This window comes from Phacochoerus africanus, chromosome 16, assembly GCF_016906955.1.
Source record: "Phacochoerus africanus isolate WHEZ1 chromosome 16, ROS_Pafr_v1, whole genome shotgun sequence".
Classification (NCBI taxonomy): domain Eukaryota; kingdom Metazoa; phylum Chordata; class Mammalia; order Artiodactyla; family Suidae; genus Phacochoerus; species Phacochoerus africanus.
The window spans coordinates 28,062,331-28,081,633 of NC_062559.1; the positions used below are offsets into that span (position 1 = coordinate 28,062,331).

The 19,303-nt window shown below is 36.8% G+C and overlaps 1 protein-coding gene across 1 annotated transcript; it reads right to left on the reverse strand.

Annotated features, from left to right (window-relative positions):
* Positions 1 to 358: 358 nt before the first annotated feature.
* ANKRD7 (ankyrin repeat domain 7) lies at positions 359 to 18,563 on the reverse strand. Its single transcript, XM_047763122.1, has 7 exons — positions 18,274 to 18,563; positions 12,999 to 13,113; positions 12,659 to 12,832; positions 11,369 to 11,475; positions 10,527 to 10,664; positions 2,667 to 2,799; positions 359 to 535 (listed from the first exon to the last, which is right to left on the reverse strand). The coding sequence occupies exons 1-7, from the start codon at positions 18,501 to 18,503 to the stop codon at positions 359 to 361; spliced, it is 1,074 nt and encodes a 357-aa protein (XP_047619078.1). The 5' UTR covers positions 18,504 to 18,563.
* Positions 18,564 to 19,303: the final 740 nt, after the last annotated feature.

Genomic DNA, 19,303 nt, shown 5'->3' on the forward strand with positions numbered 1-19,303 from the left:
ATGACATATATTCATCCATTCATGAGAGAGATGTTATGGTATGTTGATTAATGCAGCAAATTCTGGAGTCAGGCTGGGTAGGTTCAAATCCAGAGCACATGAGTTCATCTCAGCTTCCTAGCTCAGTAACCTTGAGCAAGTCATCAAACCTTGCTGCACCTTAATATCCTCATCATAAAATGAGCATACAGGTAGTACTTACCTTAACAAGACTGTGAAGACTGCATGGGTTAAGATATGTTATGTAAAATGCTTGGAACAGTGCCTGACATGCATCAGTTGTGCATTCAGCAAATTGAATACCTGCTATGGTCCAGGCATTTTGCAAGTGATGGGGATTTAACTATGAACAAAAAGCTCAAGCTCTCATGGGGCTCTCAATCCAAAAGGCAAGGAGGAAAGAGACAGATAATAAAGCACTGTAAGTGACTGAACAGCAGGGCAGACACAGAAGGCTGCACGGAGGATCCCATATGAGGCAAATAAACCCTTCCAGGAGACAGGTAAAGGAAGAGTCCGCCAAATTTAAAAAAAACTAAAAAAAAAAAAAAAAAAAGGCCAAAAATTTAGCAAATGTTTTGTTTAGAGGATAAGACTATAGGTGATGTATTATTTTTTCCTTTGTATAATACTCAAATATTTTGGATATGTATTACTACAGTATGTCTAAAAAATCAAAAAGGCTTTATCAGTGAGAGTCCTTATAAATAAAAGAGAATTTCTATTTATGTAGTAGTATTTATAATTTTTCTTCTCTTTGTAGCTGAAGTTTTATTATCTTTATTTGAATGTTCTGATGCATGCTTAAGACAGAATGTTGCAAATTTTACTTTTACCAATATCTCATTTAATATTTTCTATGCCCTTAAACCAAACACAATTTTTTTGTTGTTGCTTTTTCTTCCCCCAACTGATGGGTCACTATAATAGACATTTGTCTTTTGAAATTTCTTCACATCTTCTAAGGCAAAAATTTTTTCTCCATTTAACAAATTTTTCTTCAATGAGTAGTCAGCAAAAAGCTGTGATAGTTCCCTTAATTGCTCTTTCAAAATAGACTTTTCTAATCCGAGGCAGCAGCAAAGGATTCGTAAAGAGATTATAAATCTAGAAAACAAGTAGGCATATTTTTAGTGCCTTCATTAATGCTCAAAGATTTTTACTCTTAAGTATATTTCTTATATTCAATTCCTCATCTACAATACAGTTCTTATTTAGCATTGATACTCTGCATGTGATAGTCATGCTTTAAATAAATACTTGTCACTCCCTTTGAATGTGACAGAAATAAAAGTTAAGCTTGCCATCTTTTGTAGTATCTTCTGATAATTTTCTTGACCTAGCCTTTCCATTATGATTTGACACATACAAAGATTAAAATCTCACTACAAACTAGAGGTACATATTGCCAGGGTAAAATGATTCGGGGTGGATTTAACTGTTTGCTCTCAGGCGATACACATACACAAAAGATACGTAGAAGTAGTGTTTCTATAGGATATACTGCTTTATTTCCCTAAAGAAATGAAGTATAAATCACAGAAATTCTTATAGCTGTGCAGACATAGGAGAGGAAGAGGAAGATACAAAGATATAGATCAAGAGTCCAATAAACCAAAATGTCATGAAAGATTGTGTAAGATTAAGTTTGCATAAGGGGAATGTAGGGAAATTCTCTCTTAAATTTACTCACCTAGAGTCAATAGGGCCAAGCATTGTTCTAAGTATCATAACTTATACACATGAGTGGGTGGAGAGTGTCTAAATAGTTGTGGTGTTTGCATGATCACCTATTATCAGGCTCACTCTCTGCCTTATTTTTTTTCTTTTTTACACTATAGGTAAAGGATAGTATGGGACTCTGGTTGCTGGTATATATAGAAAATAAATGTATGAATTTTTATTTCACCCAAATTTTTTTAAATGCCAGTGTAAGATATAGTCACATAATGAATAAAAAGCTATTTTGCAGACCTAATAACTGTATTTTTTAAAATAAGCACAAAAAATATTTTAATGGATTAATGATATTCTCAATCCTTCCCAAGTACTGTTACTTAATTTTAAGTTTTATGCAGTGGGATTAGGTACCTATTATATTGACTATTAAATGTACTTATGTGAACTACTTTTAGAATAACATAAAAAACATAATAGTTTTATATCCTTGAAAATCTCTCTATATATGCAAAAATTGTTTTTATGGAGTTCCCATTGTGGCTCAGTGGGTTAAAAATCTGCCATTGCCATGATTTTTAAAGTCCAGCATTGTCTCAGTGAGGATCCCTGGCACTGCTGCAAGCTGCGGCATAGGTCACAGATGCAGCCTGGATCTGGTGATGCCATGCCTGCGGCATAGACCACAGCTCTGATTCAACCCCTGGCGCAGGACCTTCCATATGTCACAGGTGTGGCCATAAAAACAAACACAAATTTTTTTTGTAACTAGTCAAGAAACCGAATGAAAATGTTTTAATGATTCAATGTATCTTTATATTACATTTTCACTCAACAATGTCAATATTTTAATCACCGGTAGTGTTAATAAGGACAGTGCTTAAAAATATTTAGCATGTCAAAATAGGAGAAAAGTTCCAGTTTAGATATTACTTGCAAAAGCTGTGTCCATTCCTAAAAATCAATTAAAAAAAAAAAAGAGAAACTACCTGTTCATTTTCTATCTTCTTACCTTCCTCCAGTTCTTCTGTATTAAATATAGTGTCCAAAATTGTGTCCACTGAGGTGGATATCTGTTTAACTTGCTTCTCCTCTTCATAATTAGCAATTAATTGATGGTATCTATCCATAGAGAAAATATATGTGAATTCCAGCATTCATAGTCAGTTAAATTCATAATATATAATTATCAAGTGAAAACCATAGACATTAGCTAATGCCTTCCCAAGTATTTCATACACTCACTGCTGTCCTCAAGCCTCCTCTCAATCCAACTCCATCAACAGACACCATTTTTATTTCATGTACTCCCATTCTCTGGCACTTCTTATCTTCCTGCTACCACCAAAAAGCCACTAAGAAGGTAGAAAAAGTGGCTTTAGGTTATACTTGATATATAAATTTCTAAGGCTTCCATAATAAAATACCACAAATTGGGCGGCTTAACTGAAATTTATTTTTTATTTTTTGCAATTCTGGAAGGTAGAAATCCAAGATCAAGGTACCAGCACTTGGTTTCCTATGAGGTTTCCTAAAAAAGGGATCCATCTGGCTTCTCTACTTGGCTAGCAGGTGACTGTCCTCTTGCTGCTTCTTCACATAAATTGACCCTCTGGGCAAGAGCACCCTGGAGGTGTTTCTTTATGTCCTAATTTCCTCTTCTTATAAGGACACCAGTCAAAGTGGATTAGGGCCCATCCTAATGCACAGTCATTTTAACTCTTTAAAGACCTTTTCTCCAAATACAATTATCCAAATTCTGTGGTAGAGGAAGGTAGGACTTTAATGAATTGGGAAGAACACAATTCAGTTCCTAATACTTGGGCTTAACAGTAAATGGACAAAGTAAGGACAATTAGGCCAGTCTGAGACTGAAACCTTTTCTCTATATCTGAAAAGAGCCCCAGTCTAGCCACTAATTAATAGGCATGTGATTTCAGAATTTCAGTGAAAGGAACGAAGAAATGTATGAGTTAAAGCGAACTAAAATAAATATTGGAATATAATCCCGTCATTTGAGAGTTTCACTTATTTTTTAAAAAAGTAGGTTTATGGAGTTCCCGTCATGGCTCAGTGGTTAACAAATCTGACTAGGAACCACGAGGTTGAGGGTTCGATCCCTGGCCTTGCTCAGTGGGTTAAGGATCCTGCGTTGCCGTGAGCTGTGGTGTAGGTTGCAGACGCGGCTCGGATCGCGCATTGCTGTGGCTCTGGCGTAGGCCGGTGGCTACAGCTCCGATTCGACCCCTAGCCTGGGAACCTCCATATGCCACGGGAGCGGCCCAAGAAATGGTAAAAAGACAAAAAAAAAAAAAGAAAAAGTAAAAAACAAACAAAAACTAGGTTTATGAGAAACGTATTCTATGTTTCCACTCTTACTATGTTTCCCTATGTACCAGGAAAGAGAGCTAACAAATGGTACCAACAGCAGAGGCTGGATACTAAATATGGTAGATAGGCAATAGCAACTTAGGCAACATAAATCACAATTACAGAAAGCTTAGTGTCCATTACAAAGAGGGAAGAAAAAAAAAACAGGAAATTAGATTACAGTTTAGATTTATTTGCAATTTTTATTAAATGCAATTAGTTCCCACATTTTAAAGGTAATTGCTAGTCAATTGCCTTTTATTTTTACCTTTTTTGCATTTTACCTCTTTGGAAAATAAAAGTAATATACTGCTCTTAGAATTTTCAACATTGAAAATATTAAAGTAATATTGAGATAAAAATTCCATGGTCATTTATGTATTCTTAAATTATTAATGGAGTAAGCTACAAAAAAAAAAAAAAAAAGCACTAAAAACCCCTTGGGGAATATGAAAGATGACTGAAATTTCCTGCTTATCTACCTACCCAATAATAGCTTAACAACATATACAGATGTAAACAGGTTACTTAGATATACAAGTACTATTTAAAGAACAATGGATAGATATATTAGTGTACAGATATATGTTTCCTAGTTTCATATATGCAAACTTTTTTTTGTTTTTTGGGGGGATTTTTTTAGCTGCACTTGCAGCATGTGGAAGTTCCCAGGCCATGCTACAGTTGCAGCCTGCACCACAGCTGTGGCAATACTGGGTCCTTAACCCTCTGTGCTATGGGAACTTCCATATATCCAAACTTTTTACATGATAAATAAACAGGGAGAGCTATTATAAAGCAAATAATCCTTTTTATACTGTAGGTATTCACCAGTAATTTATCTATTTCATTTAAACTTTTAAACATATGGTTTGCTTAAACTAAGGTAAAGCAAGGTACAAATGTCCAATATTGCAAAGAAAGAGATGTTGTATTCAATTATGATTCACATATTTAATAGATTATGAATTCCTTAGTTTTGAAAGTTCAATTAAATTAACTTTTAACCTAAACATCTGAATGTGTATGTGAAAATTATCTTACTTTCTCTCTCTCTGTGATTTTCATATGAAGTTAATGATTAAAAGGTGAATAAAATAGGTAGGGGAAGAATAAGAAAACAACAAACTAGAAATATACCTATGCATAATTTAAAATTGCCCTTAAAATTATAAAGAAAATATAATATTTGGTATGTTGTTTAAATTCACTAGCTATAAAATACTTTCTGTTCATTGCATCTTATTTCTCATTAATTATTAAAACCAGAAAATCATGTTCATCATGAAAAGTTTTATCTTTGGGGTATGAGAATATACTGAAGAATTCTGGGAGGTTATGCTTAGGTGCAGCAGGTTAGGCATCTTACCAACTGTAATTAGCTAACAATAATATTAAAATTAATAAAATCTTTACTAATGTGTAAAAACAATGAAAGGAACTTATGCGAATTAATCATCTTTGCCCAACAATTTTGCACATGTGTTTATTTTCTTTACTGAAGTGTAATTGATGCACAATACTATATAAGTTTCAGGTGTACAACATACTGATTCACAATTTTTAATGATCATACTCCATTTACAGTTGTAAAATATTGGCTATATCCCCTCTGCTGTACAATCTATCCTTATAGTTTGTTAATTAATTAATTAATTTAGGGCCACACCTGCAGCATATAGAAGTCCCCTGGCTAGGGGTCAGATTGGAGCTGTAGCTGCCGGCCTACATCACAGCCACAGCAATGTGGGATCTGAGCCATGTCTCTGACCTATACCACAGCTCACAGCAATGCTGGATCCTTAACCCACTGAGCAAGGACACGGATCAAACCCACATCCTCATGGATACTAGTAGGGCTCATTGCCACTGAGCCACAATAGGAGCTTCCATTATAGTTTATTTTATACAGAGTAGTTTATATCTCTTAATCCTCTACCCCTGTATTGTGTATATACTCTTCCTTCTCCCCATTGTTAACCACTAGTTTTTTCTCTATGCCTATGAGTATGTTTCTTTTATGTAATATTCACTAGCTTATTTTATTTATAAATTCTACAAATGAGTGATATCATACAGTATTTGTCTCTCTCTTACTTACTTCACTAAATATAATATCTTCTGAATCTATCCATGATGTTGAGAATGGCAAAATTTCATTCATTTTTATGGCTCAGTAGTATTTGATTGTGTATGTATACTACTTCTTTATCCATTCATCTGTTGATGGACACCTAAGTTTCTTCCATATCTTAGAAATTGTAAATAATGCTTATATGAACATAGAGGTGCATGTATCTTTTTGAATAAGTGTTTTGTTTTTCTCCAATATATATCCATGAGTGGAATTGCTGGGTCATAGAGAAGTTACAGTTCTAGTATTTTTGATAAACCACCATACTGTTTTCCATGGTGCCTGTACCAATTTACATTCCCATCAGCACTGTATGAGGGTTCCCTTTTCTCCATATCCTTGTCAACAGTTGTTATTTGCTGTCTTTCTGATGACAGCCATTCTGACTGATGTGAGATGATAACTCATTGCGGTTTTTTTCATTTTCATTTCTAAGTATTTTTTATTTCCTCTTTCATTTCTGCAGTAATCCATTAGTTGTTTAGTAGCATATTGTTTAGCCTACATACGTTTGTGTTTTTTTGCAATTTTTTTTTTTTTGGTAGTTGATTTCTAGTACTTATTGCACTGTGGTAAGAAAAGATGTTTGATATGATGTCAATTTTCCTAAATTTACTGAGGCTTGTTTTGTGGCCTAGCATATGATCTATTCTGGAGAATGTTCCATACGCACTTGAAAATAATGTGTATTCTAGTGCTTTTGAATGGAATGTTCTCCCTATGTATATATATATATCTATTAAGTAGATCAGGTCTAATGTGTCATTTAAAGCTGTGTTTCCTTACTGATTTTCTTTCTGAATTATCTGTCCATCAAAGTAAGTGGGGTGTTAAAGTATTCTACTATTACTGTTTTACTGTCTATTCTCCCTTATGTCATTAATATTTGCTTTATGTATTTAGATGCTCCTATGTTGTGTGCACATATATTTATAATTATTATATCTTATTTTTGGATTGATCCCTTGATTACTATATAATGTCCTCCTTTGTTTCTTATAACGGTATTTTTTTTTAAAGCATTGCTACCCAGCTTTCTTTTGACTTACATTTGCTCATATCTTCATTTCAAATGCATTTTATTTATTTATTTGTTTATTTTTTCTCTTTTTGTCTTTATAGGGCCACACTGGCAGCATATGGAGGTTCCCAGGCTAGGGATCTAATCGGAGCTGTACCTGCTGGCCACAACCACAGCAACACCAGAGCCGAACCGCATCTGCAACCTACACCATAGCTCATGGCAATGCCAGATCCTTAACCCACTGAGCGAGGCCAGGGATTGAACCTGCAACTTCATGGTCCCCAGTTGGATTCATTTCTGCTGCGCCATGACAGGAACTCCCAAATGCGTTTTAACAACCCTGCATTTTTACTCTCCTTCCTTCATGACTACTGTTTTTCAGTCATATTTTATATCCAATTGTTTTGTATATCCTTTAACAGCTTATCGTGGATGTAGGAGAGTTACTACTTTTGTCTTTTAACCTTCCTACTAGCTTTGTGCATGGATGATTTCCTAATTTTATTGGACATTTACCTTTACTGATGGCAACTTTTTCCTTTCATAATTTTCATGTTTCTAGTTGTGATCTTTTCTTTTTTGTTTAGAGAAGTTCCTTTAACAATTCTTGTAAAACTGTTTTGATGGTACTGAACTCTTTTAGCTTTGGTTTGTAAAATTTTTTACCTCTCCATCAAATCTGAATCAGAGCCTTGCTGTGTAGAGTATACTTGGTGGTAGGTTTTTACCTTTCATCACTTTAAATATATCATGCCACTCCCTTCTGGCCTGCAGAGTCTCTGCTGTAAAGTCAGCTGATAGCCTCGTGGGAGTTCCTTTGTATGTAACTTTATTTTCCCTTGCTGTTTTAATGTTGTCTCTTTATCTTTAATTTTTGACACTTTGATTACAGTATGTCTTGGAATGTTCCCCTTTTGGTTAATCCTGTGAGACTCTCTGCCTTTCCTGAACTTAAATGTCTTTTTTCTTCCCTAGCTTAGGGAAGTTTTCAATTATTATATCTCCAAATATGTTCTCAGCCCCTTTCTCTCTTCTCCTTCTAATGCATATATTAGTGTGCTTGATATTGTTAAACTGTCATTTCTTTTCATTCTTTTTTATTTTTTCTGTTCAGTGTCACTACTCTGTCTTACAGCTCACTGATCCATTCCTCTGTATTATTTAGTCTATTGAATTTTTCACTTCAGTCATTGTATTCTTCCATTCTGTTTGGTTTTTCTTTATATTTTCAAAATCCTTATTAAAAACTTCTAACTTCTCAGTCTGTGCATCTGTTCATCTCCTGAGTTCTTTGATCGTCTTTTCAATCACTATGCTGAACCCTCTCTTGGGTAGGTCACTTAGTTCTTCTTCTAGAGTTTTATCCTGTTCCTTCATTTGGAACGTATTCCTTTTTTATTTCATTTTACCTAACTCACTGCTTTTATTTTTATATATTGATATGTTGGTTACATTTCCTTGGATAAGTGGTCTTTTGTAGATGTCCTATGTGTCCTAGCAGTGCATTCCCTCTTGACCCTAGAGCTATGTGATCTAGGGGTTCCCTAGGTATGAGCTGCATGGGTCCTTCTACTGTGGCAGGCTGATTACTACCCATTATCTTGTAGGCTTGGTTGGTGCCTGGTCTGGTTAGTTAACAGGGCCTGCCTATATGGGTCCTGCCAGCCATTGGTTGGCAGGGCTGGGTTCTGATGTGGCTGACTACAGAAACCTGGGGGACCCTATTGTTAGTGGGCAGAGTTAAGGCCCAGGAGATTGGAGGTCTGTTGCATGCCCACTGGTGGGTGCAGCCACGTCCTGAGGAGAGTGCCCACCTACTAGTGGGCAGAACTGAATCCTGGGGGTCTGATTACAAGGCCCAGGAGTCCCAGAACTGGTGTCAAATTACTGGTGGGTAGGACCACTTCCTGACACAGTTGGCTGCAGGGTCAGAGTATCTTCAAGCTTGTGTTAGCCTGCTGGTAGGTGGGGCCAGGGCTCAGGTGGTCCCAGAGAAAGATCTGGATTGCTTGTGGAGAGAACAGATTTCTGGCTGCAGAGCTGTGGTAGTCTTGTGGCTGCTGTCTGACTGCTGGTAGGTGAGTTTGATCCCAAGGCTAGAGCATGCTTGCTGGTGGGTGGGGCCAGGTCCACCACCTGTGGGACTGCAGTTGTCTTGTGGCTGGTGTCTACCCACTGGTGGGTGGCCCTGGGTCCAAGAATCTCTGGCTGGGAGACCCTGGGGGTAGAGTTGCCTCTTGCCTCTCCTGAAGATTCTCCAAGAACATCAAGTAGGTATGACCCAGACTCCTTTCAAATTACTTCTTCTTCACTGGGGTCTGGAGAGTGTGAGTTTTTTTGTGCACCCTTTAAAAATGAAGTCCTGTGAGTTCCTGTCATGGCTCAGCAGTAACAAAACTGACTAGTATCCATGAGGACACAGGTTTGATCCCTGGCCTTGCTCAGTGGGTTAAGGATCTGGCATTGCCATGAGCTGTGGTGTAGGTTGCAGGCGAGGCTTAGGTCTGATGTTGCTGTGGCTGTGGCATAGGCCAGCAGCTATGGCTACAATTTAACCCCTGGTTTGGGAATTTCCATGTGCTGTGGGTGCAGTCCTAAAATCAATAAAATAAAAGTGAAGCCTCTATTCCCCCAGCTCTCTGGGACTCCTGAAAATAATCCCTGTTGGACCTTAGAGCAAATGCTCTTTCAGCTTGTCTTCCCAGCACAGGATTGCCAGGCTGGGAAGCCAGATGTGGGACTCAAATCCCTCACTCCTTTGGGAGAATCTTGCAATTGTTATTATACTCTCATTTTGATCACCCATCTGGGAGTATAGGACTTGACTGTATTGCAACTTTGCCCCTCCTGCCCATCTCATTCTTCCTTCATTATATCTTTCATTGTAGAAGGTCTTTTTTGGTAGGCTCCCATCTTTTTTACCAGTGGTCATTTTACAAATAGTTGTAATTTTGGTGTGCCTGTGAGAGGGGGTGAGCTTGGTGTTTTTCTACTGTCATCATTGCCAATCTCCTCTATTGCCAAATGTTTTATTAATGGCTATATCATTATTTGCTGAAATCCCTGTCCTGGCATACTTCAAATTCAGAAGTATGAATACCACTGGGCATGCCACTGGGTATTAATCTGTAGACTCTGCCTACCTATAGTTCTTATATTGATTAAGCCCTACAAATAGGGGAAATCAAGCATTCCCGGATCCATGGGTCCACAGTTCATCATGCGCTTATGCCTATTGTGTGCTTCGTACTTTAGGGCTCATGTTTCTTTCCTTATTCTGAAATTACACACAGTGTAAAAAAGATATGCTATATCACTTACATAGTAAAACCATTGAAAGAAGCATATTCCTCAGCTGTAAATCCATAAATATCTTGGCAAGATAGGTCCACTTCTTGCTGAAGAAGTAGGCTGATTAAACTTGTTGGTTCGTTACTGAGAGCAATCATAAGGGCTGTTCTGGAGTGAGAGGTGTAAATAAATGTCCATTTGTGAATCGTAACCATGTCTTGTACTTTTAAAAAAACTTAGTCTTTTAAATTTACTGCTCAAATGCAGGTTCGGGACAAGAGAGAAAGAATGTAAAACATGGGGCAGATCTACTCAAAAAGGTGTGCCAATCTAGATCATATCATGGAGTGTAAAGGAGAGAGTCCCTAGGAAGCAGCTACGTCAGTGGTTTTCAATCTTTATTCCTGGGAACCCTGGTATTGTCCAGGATATGTCTCAAAAATTCTATATAGGGGTGTGTCCAAGACGCTAGGTCACCTATCCCCATTTAATCACAGCATCTGGGATTTAGAGACTGAGTTTCTATGTAAGATTCTAATGTTATAAAAATAGTAGTAATAACAATGAACCATTCTGGCCCAACTGTCTGATACTACAGATAGAAAAATAGATCTAGGGAATCTAGAAAATTTGTCCAAAATTATATGGCCAAATCTTTTCAATATCAAATATTTATATTATATATGTATGTGTGTGTATATCTATATCATTTATGTTTATGTTTATTAGATGGCTTAGTTCAAAATTTAAGCAAGAGCAGCTTGGAGTATTTAATGAGCTCCTAGCATTTAACATATGTGTGTGCATGTGTGTATATATGTATTCCTATTAGATAACTGTAGCTATGTGCACTTATTTAGCATTAATCATACCTCTGATTTTTATCTGAAGCATTCACATCTGCCCCACTCTTTAGAAGAAATTTTACCATTTCCACATTATTTTCAGTAACGGCAAGTAAAAATGGAGTATACCCATCCTGGAAAAGTTTTTTAAAAACAATTATTTAAAATACTGTACCAACATTACATGCCTTTAGCTTTAAGTTCAATTTAAAAAATAAGTATATCGATAAAAAACCTCTGAATATGCACCTTAATTTTTGAAATGTTTTGTTACATAACAAAACATGACTTCAAAGATCAAGAAAATAAATTGGAGTTGGCTAGTCAAAAAATAAAAATAAAGTTTCTGCTGAGGCTTAATTCATATTGTGGGCAAGCGCAGCCTGGAGCATTGAAGTAATGAGCACTTAGCACTTAACATAAATATTGCAAACCGTCAATTCACATGTCATAATATTGTTACAATTGGGTTTCCTAGGGTTTCATTTAAATTTCCAAGGCTGACACTTATTTTGGCCTGTCATGTAGATAAATTATCAGTGAACTAAAGTGTTAGAAAGCTTAAAAATATACTCATCAGTTATCCTGTCTTAATAAGAGACACGATTACTTTTAGTGTGACAAATGATTTTCTAATTCAACTCTATTCTTATAATTATTCATGAGTATATAAATAAAATAGAAAAAGACATAGTCTTTATGACTTTTTAATCAGCATTCGTTTATAGGGAAATCAAATATTCTCATTTGATGTAGGCCTTTGAACAGTTATAATTGTGAAATATGATATTGCATTGGAGATCAGGTTTGTAATTTGAAATGAAATGGAGGAGGATTTTTTTAAAAGAAAAACCTTATCAGTATTTGATAGTCTCATTCTCCTTTTCCTTCTCCCTAATTTCAGGTTGTAAAATTCATGCTTTATATAGCATATATCTCAACAGATATAATTTATCTGCAATGCATACCTTCTTTCACTGTTTTATAAAACATAATGTATTGTTTTTAATAGAATACCACCTTATTTTTTTTGTTTTTGTTTGTCTGTTTGTTTGTTTTGTCTTTTTGCCTTTTCTAGGACCGTTCCCACAGCATATGGAGGTTCCCAGACTAGGGGTCTATTCGGAGCTGTAGCCACCGGCCTACACCAGAGCCGCAGCAATGCAGGATCTGAGCTGCGTTTTCGACCTACACCACAGCTCACGGCAACGCGGGATCCTTAACCCACTGAGCAAGGGCAGGGATAGAACCCGCAGCCTCATGGTTCCTAGTCGGATTTGTTAACCACTGTGCCACGACAGGAACTCTGAATACCACCTTATTTTGAGCTTCAAGATTAGCTTTGTGTTCAAGCAGTTTTTTAGCTAATGAGACTCTTTGATGAGAGGCAGCATAATGAAGAGCAGTATTTCCATTTAAATCCACCAGGTTTGGGTCTGCACCATGTTCTAGAAGAATAGCAGCACAACTCTCCTTGTCACACTGTATTGCCTGTCAATACAAAAAGAATAGATGGGTAATCAATTTATTACTTAGGATCTGATGTAATAAATGAATGTTCAATACTATATTTTAAATATTAGCTATAAAAAAGGCTAACTATTAACTAGGAGAAGCACTCAAACACAATACAATTGAAAAGGAAAAATTAGTACACCTTAGTCAATGGAGATCTACTTTCTCCATCCAGAATGTTTTCTTTGCATTTTTTCTCAAGTAAGAGAGATGCAATATTTGAATATCCATTAGCACAGGCCAGGTGCAAAGGTGTTCTGTAACAATATAATGAAACACAAAGTTAGAGATAAGTCTTACTTTGAGAAGTTACCTGCTATGCCCAAGAACCCGCCAGGTCATATATCTGTACTAGAACAAAAATGATTACTCAGTCCTCATGGTCTAGATGAAATATCCCTCAAAATGTCCCTCAAAATAAGAATTGCCGTGATTCCATCCTTACCAAACAAATTTCTGATAACTAATTTGGTTTCTCAGAAATCCCTAAAATAAGAAAATCACTGATTACCTTTTTATTAACATCCATAATTTGGCTTAAATGTAAACTTTCTTATGTAATAGTAAGTTTCTCTAGTCTCCAACCCAAACATGTAAGGCCAAATGGCTTTAAACTGACCTAAAATAATTCCTTGTGGTAACATAGTAAATCCTGACAAACACTGATCCATCTCTTTCACTCACTATGTATAGATATGTATAACTAAAAAATTCAGTTTCAAGGAATTTAGTTGGCCTGTACTCAGTCTTTGGATCTACCTCTCTCCAACTCCAGTTCTTTTTTTTCATTAATTAAAACAAACACCAAAAAGTAAAAACAAAACCAATTTCTCTTTCTCTGAAAGTAAATTGCATTTGGGGAATTCCCAGTAGGTCTCTCCAAAGTGGTGGCTACACACCTGCTGAGTATTTCACTCTTCCAATTGAAATCTGAACCCTACTTGATGATTAAACTTATAAAAAAATCTCAGAGCCCATCTGTATGCCCCAAGGAACTCAGGAGATCATCTATAAATTCAGTAAAATAAAATAGTTATGAAAACTTCAGCTTTCTGAGGAAGTATTGAGCAATGTAGTCCTATGGTCATTTTCACAAAATCTGAAAACAAGACTAAACTATTTTGAGCAAACACAAGGAAACATAGCAAAGTTTACAATAACACTCAACCTTCAAGAAGGTCTTATAAAGACTTTTGATCAGAATATTTGGCATCCTTTTAAATGAAAAACCCTGGTTTAAAAAGACAAAATGCCATAAGAATATATAGATATAATATTTGCCTCCATTTCATTTTAAGCTTTAGGTTTAATTGTTCTTTTTTTTAATTGTAATCAATTGTTATTTCCCCAATACATCTTTTTTCTGCTGTACAACATGGTGACCCAGTTACTCATACATGTATACATTCTTTTTTCTCACATTATCATGCTCCATCATAAGTGACTAGACATAGTTCCCAGTGCTACACAGCAGGATCTCATTGCTAATCCTTTCCTGTTCTTAATTCCAGAGCTCACAATTAGAATATGCAGCAAATAATGCTGTTGTTATAGCCATTAACCAAATATGTATACATATAATGTAAATGCTTCCACACCGATGTGTTTTTTCCTGTAAAAAACAAAAAACATTTTATTCTTTTGAAATAGTTGAATGCAAAATGTATATTTATAAAAATCTTAGAGAAATGTTTTAAAACCAAGAATATTATTCCATTTCTCAAAAATCCATTAACTTTTATAAAGGTATCATCTTCCCAATTGAAGACTTTATATTGTTACTTTATAACTCACAGTATTTCTCTTATTAAATCCCCGTGAGGCCTATTGGTGCTTTCTAGGGTTTTAGGCATGCTGGTGTCCTACTGTTTCATTCAAGTTCTGTTTCTTCCCAGTCTCTCACTCTCTCATATGTCAGTGAAAAAATTGTCATCAGAGGTAGTTGGACAGGGGAAGTAATTGTCAGATCCCAGAAATCGCTAAATGAACTTTAGCCAAAGGTGTGACTCAAATAGATATGAAGAGTCATTACTCTGGAAACTGAAATGAGAAGTGTCATCCACCACACTGGGTGTAGGACCAGAACACAGCTGCAGTCTTCAATTAGGTCTCATCGTGAGAATCAACTGACTTGGAATCTTGATAACTTAGAATTCAGGGTGAATGGAGAAGTAACCAAGGAAGGTACCTCATACTAGATCATTACATTATTTTCAACACAAGGGCGGGCAGTTTAGATCTAATCTGGGTTTGAGTGATGTGACTATTCATTTGGAACTGAGCCTTCACCTGTCATGCTATCTGAGGGACTTTCTATTAAAAACCATAAAAGCAATTTAATTTTGTTTCTGGGAAAGAAACATTTTTAAACTTACTAGGCACAGTACTCTTGAAATAAAAATGTCAGTAAAAGCCAAATAAGCAAAGCACATTAACAGGGAGCTACTCCAGTTTAATAAGAAGTGTCTGCCACAGTTCTTTGTATATCCTGGTTTAAAAAACACTAATCTAGTCATAATTCTGATTTGAGAGAGGAGATTTAGGATCAAGGTCATACAAATGCAGAGCTGTTCCTCAAATGCAGATTTTTTTCCCAAAACAATGGTCTTCCCAGTAGACCACTATGGCCTTCAGAACAACCTACTCACTAACTGTCATGGCGTTTCTCTCATTCTCTCCTAACCAGAAATTTCCACTTTTAGTGTCATTATTTTTACCTGAATATATATTTAGAATACTATTTCCATAAGGCCATTGTTAAATATGTACGTTCACTTACATCAGAGACCTTTAGCATGATGCTTCTAAAATACATGCAACATTCTATAAAACCTTATAGTTCACCTTTTAAAAATTTTCAAGCAATACAAAGAAGAGTTCTCCCACAACCATTCAAACTCTACCTGCTCTCCCCTTCCCAAATCGCATCTCCTCTCAAAAATAGTGATTTTAAGTTTACTATGTATCCTTTCAGATTTTACCCCATTCTCAGTCTTTCTACACACACACATACACACATACACAAATATTCAAATAGAATGTACAGTTTGATATTTTTAATGTAGTTTCATTGAGGTATATTTAATATATAGAAATTTAGATGTACAATTTTATGAGTTTTGGTCAATACATAGTCATATAACCACCAAGATAAACAGGACAGAGAACATTTCCATCACTCTAAAATTTCCCTCATGCCCCTTTACAATCAACCCCCTTCTTCCAACCCCCATCTAAAAACCCTTGTTTACCAATTGGCTTTCTGTGGCTATGCTTTTGCCTTTCTAGAATTTCATATAAAAGGATCCATTTGATATATAGTCTTTCATATCTGGTTTCTTTAACTTAGCATGACACTTTCAAGAGTCATTCATGTTCTGATTGTATCAGTAGTTCATTAATTAGTAAAAGATATCCTTTTATCAATGAATAGTATCTTTAAATTGTCATATGTCTACAGATGGCCAACAAACACATGAAAAAATGCTCAACATCGATGATTATAAGAGAAATGCAAATCAAAACTACCATGAGATACCACCTCACAACAGTCAGAATGGCCATCATTAATAAATCCACAAATAACAAGTGCTGGAGGGGGTGTGGAGAAAAGGGAACCCTCCTGCACTGTTGGTGGGAATGTAAACTGGTACAGCCACTATGGAGAACAGTTTGGAGATACATTAGAAATCTATACATAGAACTTCCATATGACCCCGCAATCCCACTCTTGTCATACATTTTAGAGGATCATTCTGGCAAATGTATGGAGAATAAACTGAAAAGGATAAAAGACAGATGTCTACCTGGGAGGACACTGCAGTAACTCTGGTTAAGATATGATTGTGGTTTTGACTAGGGTGATAATGATGAAGGTGGCGAGAAATGGGATTTCAGATGTGTGGGACCAGAAAGACTTGCTATTTAATCAGATGGAAGATGTGAAAGATTGGAGAAGTCAAGGATGAATCTAGGGGTTCTGGCCTAACAACTGAAATAAAGGATATGGTATTTATAGAAAGAGAAGAGCAGATCTGAGGAGGAATATGCAGGAGCACAGTATGGGGATGTCTCAGATGCCCAAACAGTGATGGGATGGAGCCAGTTGATCTCAAAAGCCAATAGTGAAGTTTTCAGGAATTATTTGAGCCAGTTGATATCACATTGGTAGCTTGAAATCAGGGCTTCTCTTCTTTCCACACCCCACCCCAACTCAAGAGCCTGTTATTAAACATTTACAGCCTATTAGATATCTAAGTGATAATATAGGCATTTGTATATGAGTCTAGAGTTCAGGGTGAGGTCTAGCTGAAGATAAAAAGTTTTAAAGCACTGGAACACATACATTTAAAGCCAATCTCTCTTCACTGGGCTAGTGACAGAGAGAGAAAGAGAGAGAGAGGGAATAATTTCAAGGTTTGAGCCCTCAAATATCTCAGCCCTCAGTCAGGAAGATAAGGAAAAATCAGGAAAAGAGCTTGAAAAGAAGTGTCCACAGAAGTAGCAGAAATGCCAGGTAAACCAAGTGTCCTGAAAAACAGTATTTCAAATACTACTGATAGTGTAAGTAAGAGACTTGGCTGACATGCCAGCCAGGTAAGACTGTAACTTGACCAACCTTGTTTTGAGGTTATTCATGACCTTATAAAGGAATTCAAAGGAGTGGTGTAAGATAAAAGTCAGATAAACTAGATAACTCTGCTTTTGTTAAAAGAGGAGGAGGTAAAACTATCAGCAAGATGATACAAATCCTCTCACCATAGTTTCCAGTTGGCCTATTATGATGAAAGATGATGTTTTTCATACTCTATGACCTAAAAACTCCCCACAAGGTTCTAAGGTAGGCACATATACTATATATTTTTTCTTATTGATGCCAATGCATAACTCCTTCCTTTCTTAATAGATAAAATTTTGTTTTTTCAGTAAGTGATTGTTGATGAGCTATTTGAAGATCTTCTGCAACTAAAAAAAATTTTTTTTTCATAGAAGATCCACATTAAAAAGTTAATTGTTTTGCTGTTCCAAAGTCTTAAAAATCTTAATAACCACTGTTGTGGGAAGTCACCTTTATTCTTTTCCTCTTAGTACATTAGGAATATGGGGAATCTTAGTATCTGGGGACAAAATATACCAAAGGAAAAAAACAAAAAACTGGGCAGTGAAAGGGTGGAGTGTGTGGTGGAGGTTAAGGCAATGGGAGGAGTGGAAGGAATCAACATGGACACAAATGAATTCAAATATCCAGGTGAGCATTTCTAAAACTAAGAAGCTGAAAGTTGGAGGTGTGAACCTCTGCCAATAGTTACCAGACCCCTGCGCTATGGGAAATGTGGAATGACAACTGGTGGGGCAGCCCAGACAAGTCCTAGTGGCCCCAGCTTCCCCTCCACGCTGCCCTTGGACACTCTGGTCACCTGTGTTCTCTGTCCTGCATGTTCACATCTTGTTTCTTGAGCCGAAGATACTTCATCACCTTCTCTAAATCCCCAACTGCGGCAGCTTGGTGAAGTTTCTTTAAACCCTTATCTCGAAGGTTGTAGCCTGGATATGCGGAGGGACCAATGATGGCCCGGCCTATGGGTAGGTGGAAGCAGGAACTGTGAGGCTCATCCTTCCTTCTCCATATGTTGAAGAGCTTCTTCATGGCGGCACAGGAAGCAGTCTCCTTCAGTGGGACCAGGATGTTCCTAGGGCTCCTAACTGCCCCACCTGCTTTTCAGCCTCGGCCCCCTAGCTCACAGGCCCCGTTAGCCAGGCCCTTGCCCCGTGCAGGAGTCAAAGCCGGCCAGAGGTCAGAAGTGGGCCAGAGACAGGAAGTGGGCCAAAGACCAGAATGCGGAGGGCCGCTGTTTTCAGTTGCCTAGCAACGCCCAGAGCTTCTCTCACCCGGTGGTTAGAAGCCAGCCCGAGGTTTGCCCAGACCCAGATTCTTTACTCAGGATCTTAGATTAACTGCTAAGCAGAAATTTGGGGTAGAAATTTAGCAACTTTCTTACAATTAACTCCCTTTCCATCAGTGATAGACCTAATGGCTTGAACTCTTGCAAACCAAGATATTACCTTCCTCCTGGCAGAGATGAACCCGCTCCCCTGATCTTTCCTCCAGCCTACCCCCAGCCTCTCACCCACGGCTCACATTGTACACCTTACATTTAATAATAACTGAGATCCCTTCATAATCACAATTTCAAACATACCTTTGAACATCACCTCTCATATTTCAGCTCACTTTCTTCTCATCAAAAAAAATCCTTGTAATTCCATGTACCTACAGTCCATTAATTCTGCCACCTTTCACTGACCTTGACCACCCCACTTTGTGTCCTCACTTCCCTACTTAACTAGGTTAATTTCCCTAGTTAATCATTATTACTCCCATGCATATACCTTCAATATGTTTTCCCCCATTCCTTTTCTTACTTGTCTTCCTAAACCACAGAGCTA

Bases quoted from the DNA above. Each gene is read 5' to 3' on its own strand.
- ANKRD7 (XM_047763122.1), bottom strand. From the start codon at position 18,503: ATGAAGAAGCTCTTCAACATATGGAGAAGGAAGGATGAGCCTCACAGT. The intron at 13,114-18,273 runs GTGACCAGAGTG...ATATTGTTACAG, and splicing joins ATGCAGGACAGAGAACACAG to AACACCTTTGCACCTGGCCT. The intron at 11,476-12,658 runs GTGGTATTCAGA...AAACTTTTCCAG, and splicing joins ATCTTGAAGCTCAAAATAAG to GATGGGTATACTCCATTTTT.